Below are 24,453 nucleotides of genomic sequence, written 5' to 3'. Positions count from 1 at the left end.
GGAGGACTCGTCGGCGAGCGTCTGGTGGCCGGGCTTGCCACGGAGCCCGGCCGGGCCCAGCCCGAAAAGGCAACGTGGGCAACACCTCCGCTTCTCTGTCCCGCGGGCCCACCACCTACGGGAAACATCGATGGGGTCGGGTGCGCTGCCAGACGGGTGGCAGTGAAAGCGGAGGGTCTCGACGGACCAGACCCGGGCGACAGAAGCTGGCTTTGGGGACGTGGAACGTCACCTCTCTGGGGGGGAAGGAGCCGGAGCTTGTGCGGGAGGTGGAGCGGTACCAGTTGGATCTGGTTGGGCTCACCTCTACGCACAGCGTCGGCTCTGGAACCTTACTTCTGGATAGGGGTTGGACTCTATTCTTCTCCGGAGTTGCTCAAGGTGTGAGGCGCCGGGCGGGTGTGGGGATACTCACAAGTCCCCGGTTGGGTGCTTCGTTGTTGGAGTTTACCCCAGTGGACGAGAGGGTCACCTCCCTACGCCTGCGGGTTATGGGGGGGAAAACTCTGACTGTTGTGTGTGCTTATGCACCCAACAGCAGTTCAGAGTATTCGGCCTTCTTGGAGACCCTGGAAAGAGTCCTGTATGGGGCTCCTGAAGGGGACTCCTTAGTCTTGCTGGGAGACTTCAACGCACATGTGGGCAATGATGGAGACACTTGGAGGGGCGTGATTGGGAGGAACGGCCCCCCTGATCTGAACCGGAGTGGTGGTTTGTTACTGGACTTCTGTGCTAGTCATGGATTGGCCATAACAAACACCATGTTCGAACATAAGGATGCTCATAAGTGTACGTGGTACCAGAGCACCCTAGGCAGAAGGTCCATGATCGATTTCGTTATCGTATCATCGGAACTGAGGCCGTATGTTTTGGACACTCGGGTAAAGAGAGGGGCGGAGTTGTCAACTGATCACCATCTGGTGGTGAGTTGGGTCGAGTGGCGGGGGAAGCCTCTGGATAGACCTGGTAAGCCCAAACGTGTAGTTCGGGTGAACTGGGAACGTCTGGAGGAGGCCCAAGTTCAGGAGGCCTTCAACTCACACCTCCGGCGGAGCTTTTCGGGCATTCCTGTGGAGGTTGGGGACATTGAACCAGAGTGGTCGGTGTTCAAAGCCTCTATTGCCGAAGCCGCGGTGGGGAGCTGTGGTCTCAAGGTCTTAGGTGCCTCAAGGGGCGGTAACCCTCGAACCTCCTGGTGGACACCGGTGGTCAGGGAAGCCGTCCGACTGAAGAAGGAGGCCTTCAGGGATTTGTTATCCCGGGGGACTCCCGAAGCAGTTGCAAGGTACCGACAGGCCCGAAGGGCAGCAGCCTCATCCGTGGCCGAGGCAAAGCAGCGGGTGTGGGAGAAGTTCGGAGAAGACATGGAGAAGGACTTTCGGGCGGCACCAAAGTTGTTCTGGAAAACTGTCCGACACCTCAGGAGGGGGAAGCAGGGAACCATCCAAGCTGTGTACAGTAAGGATGGGACGTTGTTGACCTCAACTGATGGAGTGTTGGGACGTTGGAAGGAACACTTTGAGGAACTCCTGAACCCGACAACTCCGCCCTCTATGTTAGAGGCAGAGCTGGAGTATGACGGGGGATCAACGCCAATCTCCCGGGGGGAGGTCACTGAGGTCGTCAAACAACTCCACAGTGGCAAAGCCCCGGGGGTGGATGAGATCCGCCCGGAAATGCTGAAGGCTCTGGGTGTTGAGGGACTGTCATGGTTGACACGTCTCATCAACGTTGTGTGGAAGTCGGAAACGGTACCGAAGGAGTGGCAGACCGGGGTGGTGGTCCCCCTTTTCAAAAAGGGGGATCAGAGGGTGTGTGCCAATTACAGAGGCATCACACTACTCAGCCTCCCCGGGAAAGTTTACTCCAAGGTACTCGAAAGGAGGGTCAGGCCGATTGTCGAACCTCAGATTGAGGAGGAACAATGCGGATTCCGTCCTGGTCGTGGAACGATGGATCAGCTTTTTACTCTCGCAAGGATCCTGGAGGGGGCCTGGGAGTACGCTTATCCGGTCTACATGTGTTTTGTAAACTTGGAGAAGGCGTATGACCGGGTTCCCAGGGAGTTACTGTGGGAGGTGCTGCGGGAGTATGGGGTGAGGGGGTCTCTACTCAGGGCCATCCAATCTCTGTACTCCCAAAGCGAGAGCTGTGTCCGGGTCCTCGGCAGTAAGTCGGACCCATTTCCGGTGAGGGTTGGCCTCCGCCAGGGCTGCGCTTTGTCACCAATCCTGTTTGTAATATACATGGATCGGATTTCGAGGCGTAGTCGTGGGGGGGGGGGTCTGCAGTTCGGTGGACTAAGGATTGCACCACTGCTTTTTGCAGATGATGTGGTTCTGATGGCTTCATCGGTCTGCGACCTTCAGCACTCACTGGATCGGTTCGCAACCGAGTGTGAAGCGGCTGGGATGAGGATCAGCACCTCCAAATCTGAGGCCATGGTTCTCAGCAGGAAACCGATGGACTGTCCACTCCAAGTAGGGAATGAGTCCTTACCCCAAGTGAAGGAGTTCAAGTATCTCGGGGTCTTGTTCTCGAGTGAGGGATCAATGGAGCGTGAGATGGGCCGGAGAATCGGAGCAGCGGGAGCGGTATTGCAGTCGCTTTACCGCACCGTTGTGACGAAAAGGGAGCTGAGCCGGAAGGCAAAGCTCTCTGTCTACCGGGCCATTTTCGTTCCTACCCTCACCTATGGTCATGAAGGATGGGTCATGACCGAAAGAACGAGATCGCGGATACAAGCGGCCGAGATGGGTTTCCTCCGCCGGGTGGCTGGTGTCTCCCTTAGAGATAAGGTGAGAAGTTCGGTCATCAGGGAGGGACTCGGAGTTGAGCCGCTCCTCCTTCGCGTCGAAAGAAGCCAGTTGAGGTGGTTCGGGCACCTAGTTAGGATGCCACCTGGGCGCCTCCCTAGGGAGGTGTTCCAGGCACGTCCAGCTGGGAAGAGACCAAGGGGTAGACCTAGGACCAGGTGGAGGGATTATATCTCTTCGCTGGCCTGGGAGCGCCTTGGGATCCCCCAGTCAGAGCTGGTTGATGTCGCCAGGGAAAAGAAAGTTTGGGGCTCTCTGCTGGAACTGCTACCCCCGCGACCCGACCACGGATAAGCGGGAGAAGATGGATGGATGGATGGATGTTGAAGGGAAAGCTAGTTCTAAACAAAATATAGTATTTCAATTTGAGGTATTGGTTTCACCATTGTGGCATATATTACTACAGGAGGACTTTTTATGGGGAAAAAACTGTTGTTTGTCGTCCAAAATGTAGAGTTTAAAATAAAATTAAAAACAGCTAATTTAATTTTGGAAAAGCAATATAATGAGTTAAGAAATACATGGTAGAGCTTTAAAGATCCTAATAATGTTTTGATTCAAGAAGATGCACAAGTTTCTGAAATAGATTTATTAGACATGTTAATATAGATTAGGTGTCAATAAACAGCAGTAGTAGTACTATAAGGAAGTGACATTTTTGGCTAACAAATTTCAGGAAATGTGGGAAGCAGCTGTCCCAATGAAAAGTTAGAGATATCTTGAAAATTAAAGTTGTAATCGTGAAGTAATAAATGATGGCGCTCCATATATGACAGATTTTTGTAGACAAAGGATACTGGCCTATGCTGAAATTGGAAAAACTGTTAGTGATTTGCATGTCGTAAACAAATTGATAAACAAATTGATAAAATTGATTATTGTTATTGATTAATTTGGAATATTAATGTAAAGGCCGTTATCCGCAGGTTCACTTAGGAATGCTTGCATGAACATTTGTCAGGCTTTGTGTTTCCTAGCGGCAGTACATTAATACAGTTTATTGATAATTTGTTTGTTTAAACATCTGAAGAAAATTGTGCTGCGAACACAGGAAAAACTTTGTTGCATTGTTTGACATCAACACAATGATGTCACTAGTAAAAAACTCCAGCTGGTAGAATATCAAAGTGCACTGCTATAGGACATGAGATCTCAGACTGACTTAGACTTTGCAAAGACTGAATGAATGTGAATTGATTAGTCAATTCCTGACTGTTACAGTAACACTAAACCACCGACAAGGTGATTTTATTTTGGGATGCACACAATGCTTTTGGCAGTGGATTTCTGACTAGGCTATATTAGTTGAACCATTGTGAGACATTACGCATTAACTTTGTCTGACTCTGCATGATCCCTGCATGGCTTGATGACTATGTAACTTGATTTTTAACATTGCTGATCATTTTTGACAGGTGAAAGTTTTCCTGATGATGAGTCATAGGACTTTAAAATAACTTTGTAGGTGAAGAGGAGTACTCTGAAGTATCTTATTTGGGAAACATGGTCTCTATAGTTTGGAGGACAATGTTTCCAGGAGGGGTATAATGGATTTATTGTTCAATTTAGTAATTTCATTTTAAGAACCATGACCTACGCACAGTAGAACAGTCTCTAGGACTAAGACACAGTTTCGTAGCCGTCTATCACCACCAATCTCAGGGAAAGGTAGAAAGGATGAACCAGAACATCAAACAAAAACTCAGAAAAGCATGTGAGGAGACAGGCATGAAATGGTTAGACGCCTTGCCTCTATCCCTTATGTTAATCAGGAGCTCTATTAACCGAGGGACAGGTTTCTCCCCATTTGAAGCTGACCCATGGCCATCAGTTCCCGGGCCCAGGAGCCCTGAGCGTAGGAAAGGAAGTAGAGGTCATGAGTTCGAAACCTTATTTCCAGCAACTTGAGGGGTGGGTATCAGACTTCTCCACACAGGTTGCTGACGCCAAAGGGGGACCCGAGAGGCACGAGGCCAACACAGTGGAGTTCATCTGGCTGAAGGTCATCAGGCCCAAGTGGCTCAACCCTAGGTTCTCCGGCCCCGACCGAGTGACCCAGAGGACCTCTCATGCCGTCCGCCTAGGAGGAAAGGGGGACAACTGGTACCACTGGAGCCAGTGTGCGGTCGGGAAACCTCCGGCTAGGACCTTGGACGACATCAGGACGGACCTGGCTCTCGTCTAGGAGTCGACCCAGAAGGCGCCATCAGCGGACCGGAGGAGGAGGATCAGGAGGACATCTCTCCAGCATCGACCCGGAAGCCTCCATCAGCGGGCCGGAGGAGGAGGATCCAGAAGACATCTCTCTAGCAGGCAGCCCAGAAGCCGCCGTCAGCGGGCTGGGGGGACAAGGATACGGCAAGCCAAGACGGCAAAGGGGACTCCACTTTCCGCTGAAACAGGTTGATATAGCCCGTGTGGAACTTTGTTTTAATAACCCGTTTTTTGAGGGACTTTGTTTTAATAACCTATTTTTTGAGGGAAAAGCTGCCCCTTCCCCTTCGTACCAAATGCCCTTGTTGGCTTACGCGTCGGAGGAGGACGAGTACGATGACTCAGCCGACAAGGACGATTTTTTTTTTAACATATTTTGGTCTCCCTCCACTGTCATAAGAATTTCTTATGGTGGACTGTTCCTAAAGGTTTAAAGTGCTCTAAATCCCAGCTTCTGATGGATTTATATAAATGTTGGGGGACAGACACAGTAGAAAAGAATGACAGTGGTTATGTTTCAAATGCTGTGTATAAGTTGATCTCTTGCAGATCTCATTTGGGCAAACATTTCAGGGCTTTGTGGACTTAATCCATGACAAACTGGAGTTGAGACCAGGAGGCAGAGTCACAGTCTTACACGCTTCTCTGCGCTCTCTCCTAGGCAGTCACCCATAGGAATCCCGAACCCAATAAAATACCCAATATTAACGGTGTGTGTGTCTGCCCAAGGACAATTTAAGGTAAAACCTAATAGAGGTGTCATACATAATAACCTAATAAAAGTAAATGTAACAACTACTACAGTGCAACAAAACAGGAAGATTAAATGTGGTCTCTTAAACATAAGATCTCTAGCATCTAAAGCAATATTGGTAAATGATTTAATATCAGATTATAATATTGATATATGCTGTCTCACTGAAACTTGGTTGAGACATGAAGAATATGTCAGCATAAATGAGGCCACTCCACCCAGCCATGTCAACACTCATATTGCTCGAGGCACGGGCCGAGGAGGTGAAGTTGCAGCAATCTTTGACTCAAGTTTACTTATCAATACTAAACCAAAATTAAATTATACCTCTTTTGAAAGCCTCGTTTTTAGTCTTACGCATCCGACCTGGAAAACTTTGCAGCCAATCTTATTTGTTACAGTGTATCATGCACCAGGTCCTTATTCAGAATTCTTATCAGAATTCTCTGAGTTTTTATCAACTTTGGTTCTTAAAACAGACAAAGTAATTATCGTAGGTGACTTTAATATTCATGTTGACGATGATAAAAATAGCCTTACTGTTGCATTTAACTCTATATTAGATTCTGTTGGTTTCTGTCAGAGTGTAAATAAACCAACCCACTGCTATAATCACACTCTCGACCTTGTTCTGACTTATGGTATTGAAATTGAGCAACTATTAGTCGAACCGCATAATCCTGCTTTATCCGACCATTTCTTAGTAACTTTTGAAGTACTGTTACTAGACTACAAGGCGTTAGTCAAAAGCTCTTGCAGCAGAAACCTATCTGTTAGTGCTATAGCCACATTTAAGGAAGAGATTCCACCAATCAGTGATGTACCTGAACGCGTTCAATGAACGATCGTTCATGAACGCGTTCATATTTTGGGCGAACGTGAACTGAACGTACTGTATTTCCGCTAGATGAACGTAATTGAGAACGCGTTCATTCTCAGCGCTGTATAACGGCGTTCAAACGTGCGTTCATTCTCAGCACTGTATTATAACGGCGTTCAAAAGTGTGCCAGATTTCATATGCCTTTCAGCCGAAAACCCAGTTAAAACACACCGTAAACAGGCTTCAAAATAATGCGGAAAACCACCCAATCTGGCAACAGCAAGCTGCCTGTGACGCGTACGCGCCTGTCACCCCTGGCTGTCGCACTAAAATATAAATATACTAAATATATCAGACTCCTCACAACAAACAATGTGGAACCGCGGAACCGGCGAGCATTGAATGAATGAATGAATGAATGAATGAATGAATGAATTAGTATGGACGAAGCCGAGAGCAGCTGCAGCAGCACTCGCTCAGAGTGAGACTCTACGGCAGGGGTGGGGAACCTCCGGCCTCCGGCCGTATACGGCCCGCGAGACAATTTGGTACGGCCCTCGAGGTAATTTATAAACACACGCAAAAAATAAAAAAATGAAAGAAATCTAGACCGCAAAAAAATTAAAAAGCGAGTACCTGTTTTTCCTGGCCAAGGTCAGGGTCCTTGAACACAACACGAGCCTAACGTGTCATCACGTGGTATATGTCTCGACTGACAGGGGTGCAGTTCTGACGGAGAGCACCAGAACGCCACTCCAGCACTTCAGAAATTGCAGTACCGATAAGTCCGTACACATGCCACAGTTTCTGCGTGTCTGTGTCTTTAGTTGTAAGCCCAGTGGCGATCTGCTCATCTGTCATACTATAATAACTGTGTTGTTGTCATTAGCATCTGGTTAGCTAGCTATGCTAACGAATATAAGAAGCTTTGTCTACAACCAGTGAGGTAAAGGCACATCTTTATATGATCATTATAATTATAAAAAAAATAAGAGAATAAAGTAAACAGGTATAAAATACTATAAGACAGTTATTAATAAAGAAGAATACAGTTTGAAAGGGTAGTGATTTGTCAAATATCCATAAATTAAAAGAAAATCTGCTTACAGTTGTGTTTGGGTGTTGAGAGATGTGTCCATAGATCTCCTAATGTTGCTCTCAAAGTGCAACACATCTTGCCAGGGGAGCATGCCCCCCGGACCCCCCTAGAGGAGGTTAGGTCCCCCCCACTTAAACCATGTTCACATGGATAGGAAACTAAATACATTTGCACACATCTTGTGTCCATAAATTATCTTTCTGTTTAGGTGGTCACGCCACACCCTGCACGTGCATGCATACGCAAGTCATGGTGAGATATCTGGATTAGGAGGTTGCTTTTTCTTTGCACAGAATGAAATGAATGAGCTGTGATTTTAGTTTTTTTAAGCAGAGGTCAATAACTTGTACGGCCCTCTGAGGATATTGTAAAAATTGAAATGGCCCATTAACATCGTACAGGAGACAAATAATAGCTCGCAGCAACGTATTGAAAAAAGAACTATGAACTATAAATTAGTTCATTTTTGAAACCATGAACTTTAGTTCAAAATGTTGAATTATGAACTATGAACTGAACTAGTTCATTTTAAAATATGTGAACTGTGAACTGAACTAGTTCATGTAGAAAGTGAACTTTCCCAACACTGCCACCAATACTTAACTCGATAGCATGTCTGCATGTAGGGGAGGAAACTTATACAAAATGTACACCACCCCAAATTGATCATGTTGTTGATAGTGCTATAGATGCGCTGCGAATAAAATTAGACTCTGTTGCTCCTTTGAAAAAGAAGAAAATAAAACAACATAGATTAGCTCCATGGCATAATGCCGAAACCCGCAAAATAAAGCAAACGTCTAGACAACTTGAAAGGATATGGCGTTCCACTAAACTTGAAGAATCTCGTTTAATTTGGTATATTACTCTCAATGAATATAAGAAAGAACTGCGTGAAGCGAGAGCAGCCTACTACTCTTCATTAATAGATGAGAATAAGAATAATGCAAGATTTCTTTTCAGCACTGTAGCCAGGCTGACAGAGAGCCACAGCTCCATTGAGCCTTATATTCCCATAGCACTCAGTAGCAATGATTTTGTGTGCTTTTTTAACGATAAAATTGTTACTCTTAGAAACAAAATTAATGACCTCTTGCCTTTGACCAGTATAGTGTTATCAACAGCTCCCGGAAACGTAAGTTCTAATATTACACTAGATAGGAAACTAGAATGCTTTTCAGCCATAAGCCTTGAACAATTAAATTCAATGATTCTCTCTTCTAAACCATCAACGTGCATGTTAGACCCAATTCCAACTAAGCTGTTGAAGGAAGTTTTTCCATTAATTAGCACTTCTTTATTAAATATTATGAATATGTCTTTATTATCAGGCTATGTTCGGTGATAAAACCGCTTCTTAAAAAGCACAACCTCGATCCAGAGGTTTTAGCCAACTATAGACCTATTTCTAATCTTCCGTTCCTCTCAAAAATTCTTGAGAAAGCGGTCGCAAAACAGTTGTGTGATTACTTAAAAAACAATGATTTATTTGAAGACTTTCAGTCTGGCTTTAGAACACATCATAGTACAGAGACAGCTCTGGTTAAAGTCACAAATGATATTCTAATAGCCTCAGACAAGGGACTTGTCTCTATTCTTGTTTTGCTCGATCTCAGTGCTGCATTTGATACTATCGACCATGATATCCTATTGCAAAGACTAGAGCACTTAGTTGGCATACAGGGAACTGCTTTAGGCTGGTTTAGGTCCTATCTATCTGAACGCTCTCAGTTTGTACGTGTTAACGATGAATCTTCCACGCAAACCAAAGTTAGCCATGGAGTGCCACAGGGCTCAGTGCTCGGACCTATTTTGTTCACATTATATATGCTTCCGTTAGGCAATATTATAAGGAATCATTCTGTAAACTTTCATTGTTATGCGGATGATACTCAACTATATTTGTCAATCAAGCCTGATGAAATTAATCATCTAAATAAAATTCAAGACTGCCTTAAGGACTTAAAAACGTGGATGACCTTAAACTTTTTGATGTTAAACACAACCAAAACTGAAGTTATTGTACTTGGCCCGAAGAATCTACGAAACAAATTATCTAAAGATATACTAACTATGGATGGCATTAATTTGGCCTCCAGTGAGACTGTAAGGAATCTTGGTGTTATATTTGATCAGGATTTATCCACATAAAATCAATTTCAAGGACCGCCTACTTCCATCTACGTAACATTGCAAAAATCAGGCATATCTTGCCTCAAAACGATGCAGAGAAACTAGTCCATGCATTTGTTACTTCTAGGCTGGATTATTGTAACTCTTTATTATCAGGGAGTACCAAGAAGTCAATCAAGTCGATTCAGCTGATTCAAAATGCTGCGGCTCGTGTACTAACCAGAGTTAGGAAAAGGGACCACATTACTCCTGTTCTGGCTGCCTTACACTGGCTCCCTATAGAACACAGGATAGAATTTAAAATTCTTCTTCTCGCCTACAAAGCCCTTAATGGGCAGGCGCCATCTTACCTTAAAGAACTCATTATACCCTACTGTCCTACTAGGGCATTGCGTTCCAAGAATGCAGGGTTGTTGGTTGTTCCTAGAATCTCTAAAAGTACAATGGGAGCCAGAGCCTTTTCTTATCAAGCTCCACATTTGTGGAATCAGCTTCCAGTTTGTGTTCGGGCGGCAGACACCCTATCCGTTTTTAAGAGTGTGCTTAAGACCTTCCTTTTTGATAAAGCTTATAGTTAGGGCTGATTAGATTCAGCCCCTAGTTTTGCTGATATAGGCTTAGTTTGTCGGGGGTCATCTTACTTCTTCCTTCTCTCTGTCTATACCTGTGTACTCTCATGTTCCGATTAACCCAGCTTCCCCAAATGTCTTTCTTTTGGTGTCTATATACGCTGGGATCCGGAGTCATGGATGATCCTGCGGTCCTGTGTCCTGGATCGCGAGCGCTGGATCTTGAGTCGTGGCTGTGGTCCTGGATCATCGGTCCTGGATGGATATCCTCGTGGATTCATCTTCCTATTATACACACATGCATTTCCAAACATCTGGACTACCTATGTTGCAAATGTATTATCTTTTCAATTTACACACGGCATCTATTGCACGTCTGTCCGTCCTGGGAGAGGGATCCCTCCTCTGTGGCTCTCCCTGAGGTTTCTCCCATTTTTCCCTTTAAACTGGGTTTTCTTTGGAAGTTTTTCCTTGTACGATGTGAGGGTCTAAGGACAGAGGGTGTCGTATTGTCATACTGATATTCTGTACACACTGTGAAGACCACTGAGACAAATGTAACATTTGTGATATTGGGCTATATAAATAAACATTGATTGATTGATTGATTGATCTTGAGGTGAGATCAAAAGGGGGATTAAAGATTAAAATTCATTCGTTTGTTCTAAACTGTATTAAAGTAAACATGTATTATTTTAAACTGTATTGAAGTGAACATGTATTATTTGGGACTGTTTTAAAGTAATCCTATATATATAACCTTCTCACTTACACTCAATGACCCAGATACCCTGCTACACACACATACACCTCCTCCCACCAGCACACACACATATTCTTTTCAAGGTTCTTTCTGGGGCCAATATAATCTCAAGCACCAATATATCTGTGTACAATGTTTGATTGTCTGGGAAAGAATAGTTTGAGTGAAATATTCCTTGGGAAAGTAAAGGAGTGAATTTAGGTGCAAGATAAAAAGTGACTCTGTCCTTGTTTACTTCCGAAGCTCTCACGCTCTGTTCAGAAGTAAAATACTTTTTCCCAGAACTCTGATTCGCTGTATTGGACCCGACCAGAAGTGAATCCAACCAGTAAGAACACCTAGGGGAGTGAGCAACCGACACAACTCCTTCCCACGGACTCTCTGATTCGCTTAGGAGTAAAATGGGACGGAAGAGCCGACAACTCCGCCCCAAATATGTCCATATATACTGTACTGTACTGTAATCAGATTATTGTTATAACTTTTATTCCGGTGTTTTGAACTCCTTCTTTTATTAATCTGACCAGGCTCATCTAACGGACGGCGCGGAGCGGAGGTGGGCTTTGAGCCACCACCACTGTGTTTGCTCCTACAGTGTGTGTGTATATATATATATATATTAGGGCTGTCAAACGATTACAATTTTTAATCAGATTAATCACAGCTTAAAAATTAATTAATCATGATTAATCACCATTCGAACTATGTCCAAAATATGCCATTTATTTATGTATATTGTTGTGGGAATGGAAAGATAAATGAAAGAAGGCGGATATATCAATTTAACATACAGTATCTATGTTTATTATAACATTTTTCTGCATGTCAAAATGAAAGACAGCCCACACACCTATCAATCATCAAACCGTGGGGTCTTAATTCATTACGTGTTGTTTTCTATCAACGGGGTAGTACTTCAGGAAAATCGACAGAGAGGGGGGGGGGCTAGTGGAGTACTTCGTGACCACAGAGTGTGAACGTTGTGATCAGCTGTTTTAGAGCAGTTCTCCAGTGAAGGGGGGAGTCTCCCTCCGCAGCCGGTTGGCGTAGTTTTGGCACAGTTCCGTTGTACAGATCGACGTTAACAGCAGCCCTGTCTGTGCACACGGAGACCGACTCTGTCGTCCGGTGATCTAACCGCCTTCTGGAAAAGCTTCACAAGTACGTCGGTACGCAAATGCGCTTTGTGACACAAGTGACGGTACGCATTTCAGATTACGCCATAACCTGCGTACCAGTTATGTGCACCCCTGTACTACAGCAAGAGTATTCTCCGTCGGGACTTCCTGCAACAACACCACGCCGTTATCAAAGATGTTCTATTGAGAAGACGATCACGTGACAAAAGTTTTCAAAACCGTGGCTACTGAAATCAATCTTACTAACTGCTGTCTGTGCAATTTACTCCGCGCGAGTTGGCAGACTTTATTTTGCTTACTTTAACATCATTTTTCATGGTGGGGCTAAGCCATTTCTTGGTATGGGTGTAGCCTACCCCAGCCATACCCTGGCGCTGCCACTGGTGGCACATATGGGGCGGGCCATTCTGCACATGCGTTAAATGCGTTAAATATTTTAACGCAATTAATTCAAAAAATGAATTACCGCCGTTAACGCGATAATTTTGACAGCCCTAATATATATATTACGGCTGTCAAACGATTACAATTTTTAATCAGATTAATCACAGCTTAAAAAATAATTAATCATGATTAATCACCATTCGAACTATGTCCAAAATATACCATTTATTTATGTATATTGTTGTGGGAATGGAAAGATAAATGAAAGAAGGCGGATATATCCATTTAACATACAGTATCTATGTTTATTATAACATTTTTCTGCATGTCAAAATGAAAGACAACCCACACACCTATCAATCATCAAACCGTGGGGTCTTAATTAATTACTTTCTATCAACGGGGGAGTACTTCAGGAAAGTCGACGGGGGGGGGGGGCTAGTGGAGTACTTCGTGACCACAGAGTGTGAACGTTGTGATCAGCTGTTTTAGCGCAGTTCTCCAGTGAAGGGGGGAGTCTCCCTCCGCAGCCGGTTGGCGTAGTTTTGGCACAGTTCCGTTGTACAGACGTTAACAGCAGCCCTGTCTGTGCACACGGAGACCGACTCTGTCGTCCGGTGATCTAACCGCCTTCTGGAAAAGCTTCACAAGTACGTCGGCACGCAAATGCGCTTTGTGACACAAGTGACGGTACGCATTTCAGATTACGCACATAACCTGCATACCAGTTATGTGCACCCCTGTACCAGAGCCATATCATTACTATGATATGGCTCTGCCCTGTACTACAGCAAAAGTATTCTCCGTCGGGACTTCCTGCAACAACACCACGCCGTTATCAAAGATGTTCTATTGAGAAGACGATCACTACGTAACAAAAGTTTTCAAAACCGTGGCTACTGAAATCAATCTTACTAACTGCTGCCTGTGCAATTTACTCCGCGCGAGTTGGCAGACTTTATTTTGCTTACTTTAACATAATTTTTCATGGTGGGGCTGAGCCATTTCTTGGTATGGGTGTAGCCTACCCCAGCCATACCCTGGCGCTGCCACTGGTGGCACGTATGGGGCGGGCCATTCTGCACATGCGTTAAATGCGTTAAATATTTTCACGCAATTAATTCAAAAAATTAATTACCGCCGTTAACGCGATCATTTTGACAGCACTAATATATATATATATATATACATAAAGGGTTGGGAGGGTTACTTTGTAAATGTAATCAGTTACTGATTACTGATTACATGGCTCTGAAAGTAATCCGAATACAGTTACAGTTACGTGTCTTAAAAACGTAATCAGATTACTTTTAGATTACTTTTGGATTACTTTCTTTTTCCTGGGTATGTTTTGGTGAACAGGAGACACAAAAAGCAAAAGGAAACTGAACGTGTTTTACTGTTTTAATGGCTTATCAAGAGCACACTGAAACATCACATCTGAAACGATGTAACAACATAATACACGTTTTGGGGATGCAGCTTGGGATGTGAGGAGAGGGACACGGCTTAGAACGGGCGTGTCACCTTCTGTCCTGCCAGTGTTGGCAGGACATTAATTACAATTTAGAACTCGGACTTCATTTTAAGGACATTTCGGCCAGGGGTGTAGAGCTATATTTGTTTAAGCACGGATCGGCAAAACAGGAGAGTGTGTGCACCAGTCTGCCTTGATCTATGAATTCATGTCCGTGACACTCACAGTATCTGCTGCCCACAGCTGTTTTATAGAAGGAACACCTCCTTCACTTCATGAAATCTCTGCAGCACCAGGAGGCAGCGGGAGGGTTAACTCTGCCTCTGAGAAGACGAGCGGGCCACGCAGTGCCTTTCGCACCGCCTTCACTGTGTATACCTTCAGAAATAATCATTAGATAGGCTAAAGCGGTCCATCTGCGGCGGTAATAGGTTTTGTGCGCTGTGATGATTCGGCTGTACCTTTAGTAATGAATATTACATGTTGAGAGGAAATCTTTTCACCAATAATTCCAATAAGTAATCCAAAATGTATTCACTTCAGGTTTACGAAAGTAACTGTAATCAGATTACTCGTTTTTCAAATGTAACGCGAGCTGAATACAGTTACTTGATTTTTGTATTCTGATTACGTAACGCCGTTACATGTATTCCGTTACAACCCAACCCTGCATATATATACAGGGTTGTGTTGTTGTGTGTGTGTGTATATATCACACACGTTCATTTTGTACATTTCTAAAAATAAAGTTTAATGGAAATACTTAGCCTTTCTTCCCTGAATTATTTGCTCCTATAACATATCATTCATATATAGCAGGGGTGCCCAACCTTTTTGAACCGAGAGCTACTTTTGAAGTTGCCAGTCTGCCGAGATCTGCCAGTCCAAATAGAGAGGCGTAGCCATTACTGACAGCCTACTACCAGGTAAATACACACTTCTACTTGTATAAAACTGACCTTTGTACGATTAATACTTCATAAAATACTGCAGATCCTTTATCTTACCTCTTTCTAATCTACACACAAGTATTTAACTGAAGTTACACAACAGTGTTGTTGATACAGAGTTGGAGTTTATTCACACGTCACTACAGTGGGTAATGTTTTCAAGAAACATTGAACAGTGCTGCCACATATGACACAGGAAAAAAGAAAATACTCTGAACCCTTTCTTTGCCATTATATAAAAATAGTGTTGCTACAAAAGTATAAATTAGGCTTACTAATAACACAACTCAGATCTGAAGCTACTCAGGAATCTGCTGCCAACGTGCAATAAAAAAGACAAAATTAATAGAATCAAACACGTTTTTGTTGCATTTTAGTCGAGTATAAAAAGAAATGCCTTTAAAATAGGATGCAAGCAACACTAGTTTCTTAACCTGAATTGATAATAATCAATTTAAGTTTGCATTCTTATACCATTTTGTACAATAATTATAATGAATAAGTTCAAACAAATTAAAACGTACAGCTGATTAATAATGGTATCTAACTTGAGTTTTTATTATATCAAAAACCTGTTGAAATGCTACTGTTATTTTTACTGTCCCCCAAAAGCACGTCGGCAGCCTCCAGGAATGCTTCTTTCACAACTTCGCCGTCTTTGAAAGACTTCACGTGTTTCTCAAGAACGTGACTGACACGATAAGCTGCTCTGGAGCAGCCTTGCTCTTGTTGTTGGGCCTGGTGAAAATGGACTGCTGTGCATTTAGCTGTCCTCTCAGGCCCCTCTCCTTTTGGGAGCGTAGGGCAGAATTAGGGAGAGGGGTCTGCCTGCAGACCTCCACTCTCAGGACAATTCCGGTGCAGACCTCCACTCTCAGGACACCTCCACTGTCAGGACAGGAAGTGCACGCTAAGAATTCCAAAATAAAATCACCACTATCAGTACAGTGCCACTTTCCAAACAGGAAATGCACGCAAATACAAAATAAAATCGGATCGTGACACTTATTATATACATATGTATGTATCTATATACATATATATACTTCTGTGCTAGTCATGGATTGGCCATAACAAACATCATGTTCGAACATAAGGATGCTCATAAGTGTACGTGGTACCAGAGCACCCTAGGCAGAAGGTCCATGATCGATTTTGTTATCGTATCATCGGATCTGAGGCCGTATGTTTTGGACACTCGGGTAAAGAGAGGGGCGGAGTTGTCAACTGATCACCATCTGGTGGTGAGTTGGGTAGAGTGGCGGGGGAAGCCTCTGGATAGACCTGGTAAGCCCAAACGTGGAGTTCAGGTGAACTGGGAACGTCTGGAGGAGGCCCAAGTTCAGGAGGCCTTCAACTCACACCTCCGGCGGAGCTTTTCGGGCATTCCTGTGGAGGTTGGGGACATTGAACCAGAGTGGTCGGTGTTCAAAGCCTCTATTGCCGAAGCCGCGGCGGGGAGCTGTGGTCTCAAGGTCCTAGGTGCCTCAAGGGGCGGTAACCCTCGAACCTCCTGGTGGACACCGGTGGTCAGGGAAGCCGTCCGACTGAAGAAGGAGGCCTTCAGGGATTTGTTATCCCGGGGGACTCCCGAGGCAGTTGCAAGGTACCGACAGGCCCGAAGGGCAGCAGCCTCATCCGTGGCCGAGGCAAAGCAGCGGGTGTGGGAGAAGTTCGGAGAAGACATGGAGAAGGACTTTCGGGCGGCACCAAAGTTGTTCTGGAAAACTGTCCGACACCTCAGGAGGGGGAAGCAGGGAACCATCCAAGCTGTGTACAGTAAGGATGGGACGTTGTTGACCTCAACTGATGGAGTGTTGGGACGTTGGAAGGAACACTTTGAGGAACTCCTGAACCCGACAACTCCGCCCTCTATGTTAGAGGCAGAGCTGGAGTATGACGGGGGATCAACGCCAATCTCCCGGGGGGAGGTCACTGAGGGCGTCAAACAACTCCACAGTGGCAAAGCCCCGGGGGTGGATGAGATCCGCCCGGAAATGCTGAAGGCTCTGGGTGTTGAGGGACTGTCATGGTTGACACGTCTCATCAACGTTGCGTGGAAGTCGGAAACGGTACCGAAGGAGTGGCAGACCGGGGTGGTGGTCCCCCTTTTCAAAAAGGGGGATCAGAGGGTGTGTGCCAATTACAGAGGCATCACACTACTCAGCCTCCCCGGGAAAGTTTACTCCAAGGTGCTCGAAAGGAGGGTCAGGCCGATTGTCGAACCTCAGATTGAGGAGGAACAATGCGGATTCCGTCCTGGACGGATCAGCTTTTCACTCTCGCAAGGATCCTGGAGGGGGCCTGGGAGTACGCTTATCCGGTCTACATGTGTTTTGTAGACTTGGAGAAGGCGTATGACCGAGTTCCCAGGGAGTTACTGTGGGAGGTGCTGCGGGAGTATGGGGTGAGGGGGTCTCTACTCAGGGCCATCCAATCTCTGTACTCCCAAAGCGAGAGCTGTGTCCGGGTCCTCGGCAGGAAGTCGGACCCATTTCCGGTGAGGGTTGGCCTCCGCCAGGGCTGCGCTTTGTCACCAATCCTGTTTGTAATATACATGGATCGGATTTTGAGGCGTAGTCGTGGGGGGGGGAGTCTGCAGTTCGGTGGACTAAGGATTGCACCACTGCTTTTTGCAGATGATGTGGTTCTAATGGCTTCATCGGTCTGCGACCTTCAGCACTCACTGGATCGGTTCGCAACCGAGTGTGAAGCGGCTGGGATGAGGATCAGCACCTCCAAATCTGAGGCCATGGTTCTCAGCAGGAAACCGATGGACGGTCCACTCCAAGTAGGGAATGAGTCCTTACCCCAAGTGAAGGAGTTCAAGTATCTCGGGGTCTTGTTCTCGAGTGAGGGATCAATGGAGCGTGAGATGGGCCGGAGAATCGGAGCAGCGGGAGCGGTATTGCAGTCGCTTTACCGCACCGTTGTGACGAAAAGGGAGCTGAGCCGGAAGGCAAAGCTCTCTGTCTACCGGGCCATTTTCGTTCCTACCCTCACCTATGGTCATGAAGGATGGGTCACGACCGAAAGAACGAGATCGCGGATACAAGTGGCCGAGATGGGTTTCCTCCGCCGGGTGGCTGGTGTCTCCCTTAGAGATAAGTTGAGAAGTTCGGTCATCAGGGAGGGACTCGGAGTTGAGCCGCTCCTCCTTCGCGTCGAAAGAAGCCAGTTGAGGTGGTTCGGGCACCTAGTTAGGATGCCACCTGGGCGCCTCCCTAGGGAGGTGTTCCAGGCACGTCCAGCTGGGAAGAGACCAGGGGGGAGACCTAGGACCAGGTGGAGGGATTATATCTCTTCGCTGGCCTGGGAGCGCCTTGGGACCCCCCAGTCAGAGCTGGTTGATGTCGCCAGGGAAAAGAAAGTTTGGGGCTCTCTGCTGGAACTGCTACCCCCGCAACCCGACCACGGATAAGCGGGAGAAGATGGATGGATGGATGGATGTATATATCTATATATAGATATATACGGATACCTTGTATTGTAGTTACTATCAGTACAGCTGCAGCGCCACTTTCCGACACTTATTATCTATATAGATATATATATATCTATATATATATATACAGGGCTGGACTGGGACAGCAAATCGGCCCTGGCATTTAGACCCAGACCGGCCCAAATCCATAAAACAAACGAATAGTAGCGGTTCCTGACAAGAAGAATAACTCAGTATAATTTAAAAAAACGCTATTATTATTATCCTTTTTACGTACCAGGGGCAAACTAAAGTAATACATACAACAAGTATGTGTAACTATCAATCATTAGAAATTAGACCTTCAAACCCTCTCACAAAGTGAACAGTGACCGAGCACTAGTAAGGGGGTCTGATGGTGGTGGAGGCGGGGAAGGAGCGGATCAACAGCTTGAGCAGCTGTCAACTCAACATTGTAAATAACCAACCAAAAACGATCACCGGTTCATCTTGTTTTGGCCGTGAGAATAGTTTGGGCAGCGTGAGAGCGTGAGATTGAGAGTGAACACGTGTGTCACACGCCAGATGCGTGAGAGTTGTCAACCCTGGTGTACCGGCTGCAGGTGGGCCGACCAGTTCTACAAGAGGGAGACAATAGCTGTACTTATTTTTTAATGAGCCACATTCCATAATGCACCAACTTCAGACTTCCTCACAGAGCCCCTCCTCCAACACACACGAACATGACCGATGAGCGCACGAGATAAGTGTGTGCCCCGATGGAAGGCTGACAGGCAGGTAGGCCAACCCAAGTTCCCATCAGCAGAAACACGTGGGTTTGCTATCCTGGCTCCAAGATGGTGGAATGAGCTCCCCATTGAAATCAGGACAGCAGAAAGCTTACACACCTTCCAGACTGAAAACTCATCTCTTTCGACTCCACTTCGAGCGATAGAATCTGCTTTCGATGTCTGCTTTAGAGCATCGTAAGAAAAAAGCTTCAGCACAGGTTGAATGTGTAATGCTCTTTTCGTGCTCCTCTGTACGCTGGTGTGCGTGCCTCCAATCTGACATTCCAGTTATAAATGTGCCAGTGTCAGTCCTCTTCCCAAATGCCAGACATACAAAACAACATATGACGTCCCTTGCAATATGTAAGCCACTTTCTGCTGGTGCCATCTTTGCAGGTGAATACCTTCTGCACAACTGGAGTTCTGGTATGTTGTTGTTCTAAAAACATCTGTAACATAGATGGCTCGGGGCGGGCAAAGTAATCTATGTCCTCCTGCTCTTTGTCTTAGCTTCTGCTTACCGCGAGTTCTCCTCCCTCTCCCCACTCGCGCTGATCTCTCTCCCTCTCATCATCTTCCTCACCACCAATATCGGCCACGGGTGCTGAAGAAGATGGACCTGCTGCACCTGTACTAAACATGTCGGCTATTTTGACACAAGCGGCAGCATCAGCACGAAGGGCCTGCTTTTTTCTTGCCCGCAATTTTTCTGCTCCCCCTTTTCGCTTGGCCTTCGCCATTTCTAACTCGAACTTTTTTTTTTCTCGAAAAAAAAGGCAGTTTGGCTTCAACGGCCGACTCACCTCCTGGGGGCGTGATTTAATGATACACACCGAGCGGCCCAAAGGGGGAGGTGATTAAAGATTTGATTGGGCCGGCCCAGTGTCAATTACTAAAAACATTTAAACAGAGAGCCAATCTACCCGTCTTATGGGCCGGGACATAAAAAAAAAAAATTGGCCCTCGTGAGGAGGGCAGAGTCCCCTGTCAACTCCCCTGTCAACTCCCGTTACATTCCTCCATGGTGTCATGTGAGAGAAACACTTTTACGAGAACCAGGCTGGGGGGGTCAAAAGGGCTTGACCAAGGCCGACCCAAAGTGCACGGTGGTCGGACTCATCACCTCCGTGATGAGTCGTCATTGTGATTTGAAAACTTCCATCAACGAGTCCTTCGGTGGGCGGGAAAAAAACGCGTCACTTCCTGTACTGACAGTGGAGGTGTCCTGAGAGTGGAGGTCTGCACCGGAACTGTCCTGAGAGTGGAGGTCTGCACCGGAACTGTCCTGAGAGTGGAGGTCTGCAGGCAGGCTCCCATGGAATTAGGAGGCAATTCCGTCTCATAGCGTTTGTGCACCGTTTTGAAATGCCGCTCCTAAATGACCCTTCTTCGATAAAGCCACGCTCACATTGCAGATGAGACAGATGGACTTTTAATTGGAATAGATACAACAATAATCATCCTCCCACTCGGAGTGAAAGTTATATATTTTGGGCTTTTTTGCTTCTGCCATAATTGCGGTCTTGTGTGTGTGCGGACTGTCACTCCTGTTGACACGGACAACGTCAGCGAACTAGTGCCCACTGCCCACAAGCCACGCCCCGACACATGGGGTCACGCCGGGCCAATCACAAAGCTTTGGTGCGTTCAAGTGCATTATTCTGGCACTGGAAGATTATGTTCTCGCGATCGACTGGTCACACAGGGAGGGGGGCAGGAGCTCCAACAAGGCGTTTAGGACAGTGAATACACATAATATACAGAGATGCTGTGAGAAACCAATGTGAGTTTGGAACATTGCACAATGTAAATGTATTCTAGTGAGCTCAACAATGGAAATATGATCAGTAGAAATGGCCATGACATGGGACCTTTAAATAGTTGTCCAAACCCTTTGAACAACCTAAAGTACTTTGGCAGAGCAAGTATGAGCTAACTGGGAATGCACCTTTGTAAATGGGAAGTGCATCTGTATGGCCTAACCTTAGTGTGAGGGACTTTTTGCACTTGAAACCATGGAAATATGCAATAACATTTGCAAAAAGAACTCAGAAGAATAATTGTGGCTGGTTCCTCCTTTGAAGCAATTTCTAAGTGACGGAAGTTCCCACTATGCAATATGTACAGAGATGTAAAATTCATGGGACAAATGGACATAATAGTTTGGGAAGTTAGAGAGGGGATTTGTCCATTGGGCTGTACAACCCTTGGCCCAAAAGACTAATACACTTATAGACAAGAACAAAGCAGCTGGCTAAAGAGTTGGAGGCACCAATGTATCTAAATCCACCATCGAGATTCAGTATCTTGAATCACCAAGGCCTGAAAGACTGGGGTGCAGGCAAGAACTCTCCAGCCTTTCAGCAACATTGGCACAAAAGCTAGTGTATGTGGAGGAGGCTTTCTATCTGCTACACAATCTTATGGAGTTGTGATGTTGGATAATGGACTGTTGTGATGTTGGATAATGGACTGTTGCACTCCAGAAAATCAATGGCATCATGAGGAGGGAAAACTATCTGCAAATACTGAAGGAACATTTCAAGACATCAGCTAAAAATAAATGTGCAGCTTGGTTGTAAATTGTTCTTCCAGCAGGACAACAATACTAAAACAACAAAAATGTCTGACAGACAATGTGGTAACAGTATTGAAACTACTACATCGAATTGACAATTTGTGAACGGAACGGAAAAGGAATATACAAGCATTAACACACATTCTGCCAGACAGAATGGGTCATGTATATCTTTGGGGTCTTCCCTTTCCTGTAGTGTGTTTATATAGGTTTGTGTGCATGTCAACTGTTTTACTTCCGTACAATAGTGATATCACTATGTAACACTCGAGCTTCTATTGGCTTGCGCTCAAACACATTTTAGGTGATAGGCTCATTCCTTATTTCAGACGGTGTGAAAAGAGGTGCTGCATCACAGGCAGTATGAGAAAAATAAAGAAATGTTGGAACATTAAAGCTTATAATCATGTCACAGTAGAGTCGCTAAATACAGATATGAACCTGAACATCTGAATAATATATCCCATTTAATATTGCATATATTTAAAATATACTGGATATACTGTTGGCAGCAAGATGAGCCTTAATTGACTTGTCTTTCGTAATGGCTGTTATCTGTTTAACTCTATTGGCTTCAATAGAATAACGTCTTTTAGGCCTTTTTACATTACATTGCAGTAATCACAGTAAGTTGCATGTTGTGTGTATGGTCTTTACAGATGAATGCAATGAAACAATACCTTTGCACTTGTAGCCCTGTTTGATGATTCCCCACAGCTGCAGGTCCAGAAATGTAGAGAATGGGAATTAGGAACACAAAGCACAAAACATAACATAAGAATAATAAAAGCATGGAGGCATGTTCCAAAAGCCTAGTCATGACAACACTTCCTGTTGCATCTGTGAGAACTCAATAACCAGGCACTGCTGCTGAAAACTACACATGTACCAGGCCATTAGTAATATCATCCAACCAAGCAGAGAGATCCAGTCTGTGGCTGAACTGGACACGTGTCACGACCAGGTCATGACCCACATGTGGTCTTAATGCAGGCCGGTCACTAATTACAATATTTGCAATATTTACAATAATTACAATATTTGCCTGTTTATTGCTAAGAGAAGAAAAATCGGAATGGAAGATACACACAAAACCAGCACAATGTTCACAGAAGGTGGGCTTCAGGTATGTCATCTCCTGGAAGTTGTGGATGAAACCTGGACCCATCTTACACTGGAGCAGTGGGTTGGCCCGGAGGAAATACGCTATCATCTCGTCCTTACTGATCAATCCGTCTCTGAGAGGAAGACAAGGAATAGAGAAAGTGAGCAAGACATTAGAGAAGATATTTAGATACATTATTATTATCATATTATTTATCCAGGAGATTAAACTAAAATTACAGAGCAAAGGAGTGTTCCCTCCTTTCCATCTAACATGAGAAAACAATCTATATTAAAACAATTCCAATACCAGTTTTTACACATTTGATTCTGAAGGAGCTCATCTTAAAGTCACTGTAAGCTACAGCTACTCTAATAATAATAATAACTTGGATTTCTATAGCGCCTTTCATGATACACAAGGTCGCTTTACAAGGAAGAACAGGAGTATAAACAAACATAACAAAACAAAAGGCAGTCAGACGAACAGTTTAGACAGACAAAACATCAAATAGATTTGGGGCCAAAGTCCTTGGCAGACAGATGGGACTTGAGGGCCTTTTTGAAGTCAAGTGTGGTGATGTTGTGGATCTCCGCAGGGAGAGTGTTCCAGAGAGTGGGGGCTGCCATACTGAAGGCTCTATCCCTGAAGGTTCACAGGTTGGTGCGGGGGGCCAGAGTCTGAAGACCGCAGGTTCCGGAGTAGGGCATGTGGGAAGAACAGCGAGCCAGCTAGCAGCTAGCACCATTAGCCTGGTAGAAACCGGACCTCGAACCTCAGCGGCGGTGATGGAAAACACCCCAGTTGAGATGGCAGGACAAAAGCCACTGAACTCATTGTTATGTGGTGAAGGTTATCACACCACAATAAGAAAGAGTGGTTGTGGCTGGGGAACAGCCTTCTTGATGCAGATCACTTCTGTTTTTTTAAAAACAAGTTTGAAACTAGAAATGTTCCATTATTTGGAAAGTAGCTACACTACCCAGCATCCACTGGGAAGTTAGGTTAAACTGCGTTGCATGCTTTGACTGCTAGTAAGATACTTAATTGTTTCCAAAAAAGCAAGATGAACAAAAAAAGGTCACTATCGAATCTCAGGTTGAGATGCCAAACATTGAAAACAAAATGAAATCGCTCACGTAGTGAGGAACACAACTTTTCAAGAGCACAAAGAGAGCATAGACCTGACTATGGCAAGAGACAAGACAAACTGACACTGAACACTGGGAGACAGGGGAATTTAAACACAGGATAACAAGACACAGGTGGGGACAATCAGGGGCGGGGCTGGTGCTGATGAGCACAGGAGACACACAAGGGAAACAGGTGAACACAATCAGACACACCAGGGAAACAGGTGAACACAATCAGACACACCAGGGAAACAGGTGAACACAATCAGACACACCAGGGAAACAGGTGAACACAATCAGACA

General features: G+C 45.2%; 1 protein-coding gene across 3 annotated transcripts in view; it reads right to left on the bottom strand.

Annotated features, from left to right (window-relative positions):
* rasgrp3 (RAS guanyl releasing protein 3 (calcium and DAG-regulated)) overlaps positions 1 to 24,453 on the bottom strand; it is a 151,969-nt gene that overhangs the window by 34,653 nt on the left and 92,863 nt on the right. For all 3 annotated transcript variants that reach the window (XM_034100956.2, XM_071205591.1, XM_071205592.1), the window contains exons 13-14: positions 23,003 to 23,150; positions 22,593 to 22,629 (exon numbers count right to left, since the gene is read on the bottom strand). In XM_034100956.2, the coding sequence (XP_033956847.1) occupies positions 22,593 to 22,629; positions 23,003 to 23,150 (185 nt within the window). The remainder of the gene's footprint in view (positions 1 to 22,592; positions 22,630 to 23,002; positions 23,151 to 24,453) is intronic.

Source organism: Pseudochaenichthys georgianus, chromosome 15 (assembly GCF_902827115.2).
Source record: "Pseudochaenichthys georgianus chromosome 15, fPseGeo1.2, whole genome shotgun sequence".
Taxonomy (NCBI): domain Eukaryota; kingdom Metazoa; phylum Chordata; class Actinopteri; order Perciformes; family Channichthyidae; genus Pseudochaenichthys; species Pseudochaenichthys georgianus.
This window is presented reverse-complemented; position numbering and strand designations above follow the sequence as displayed.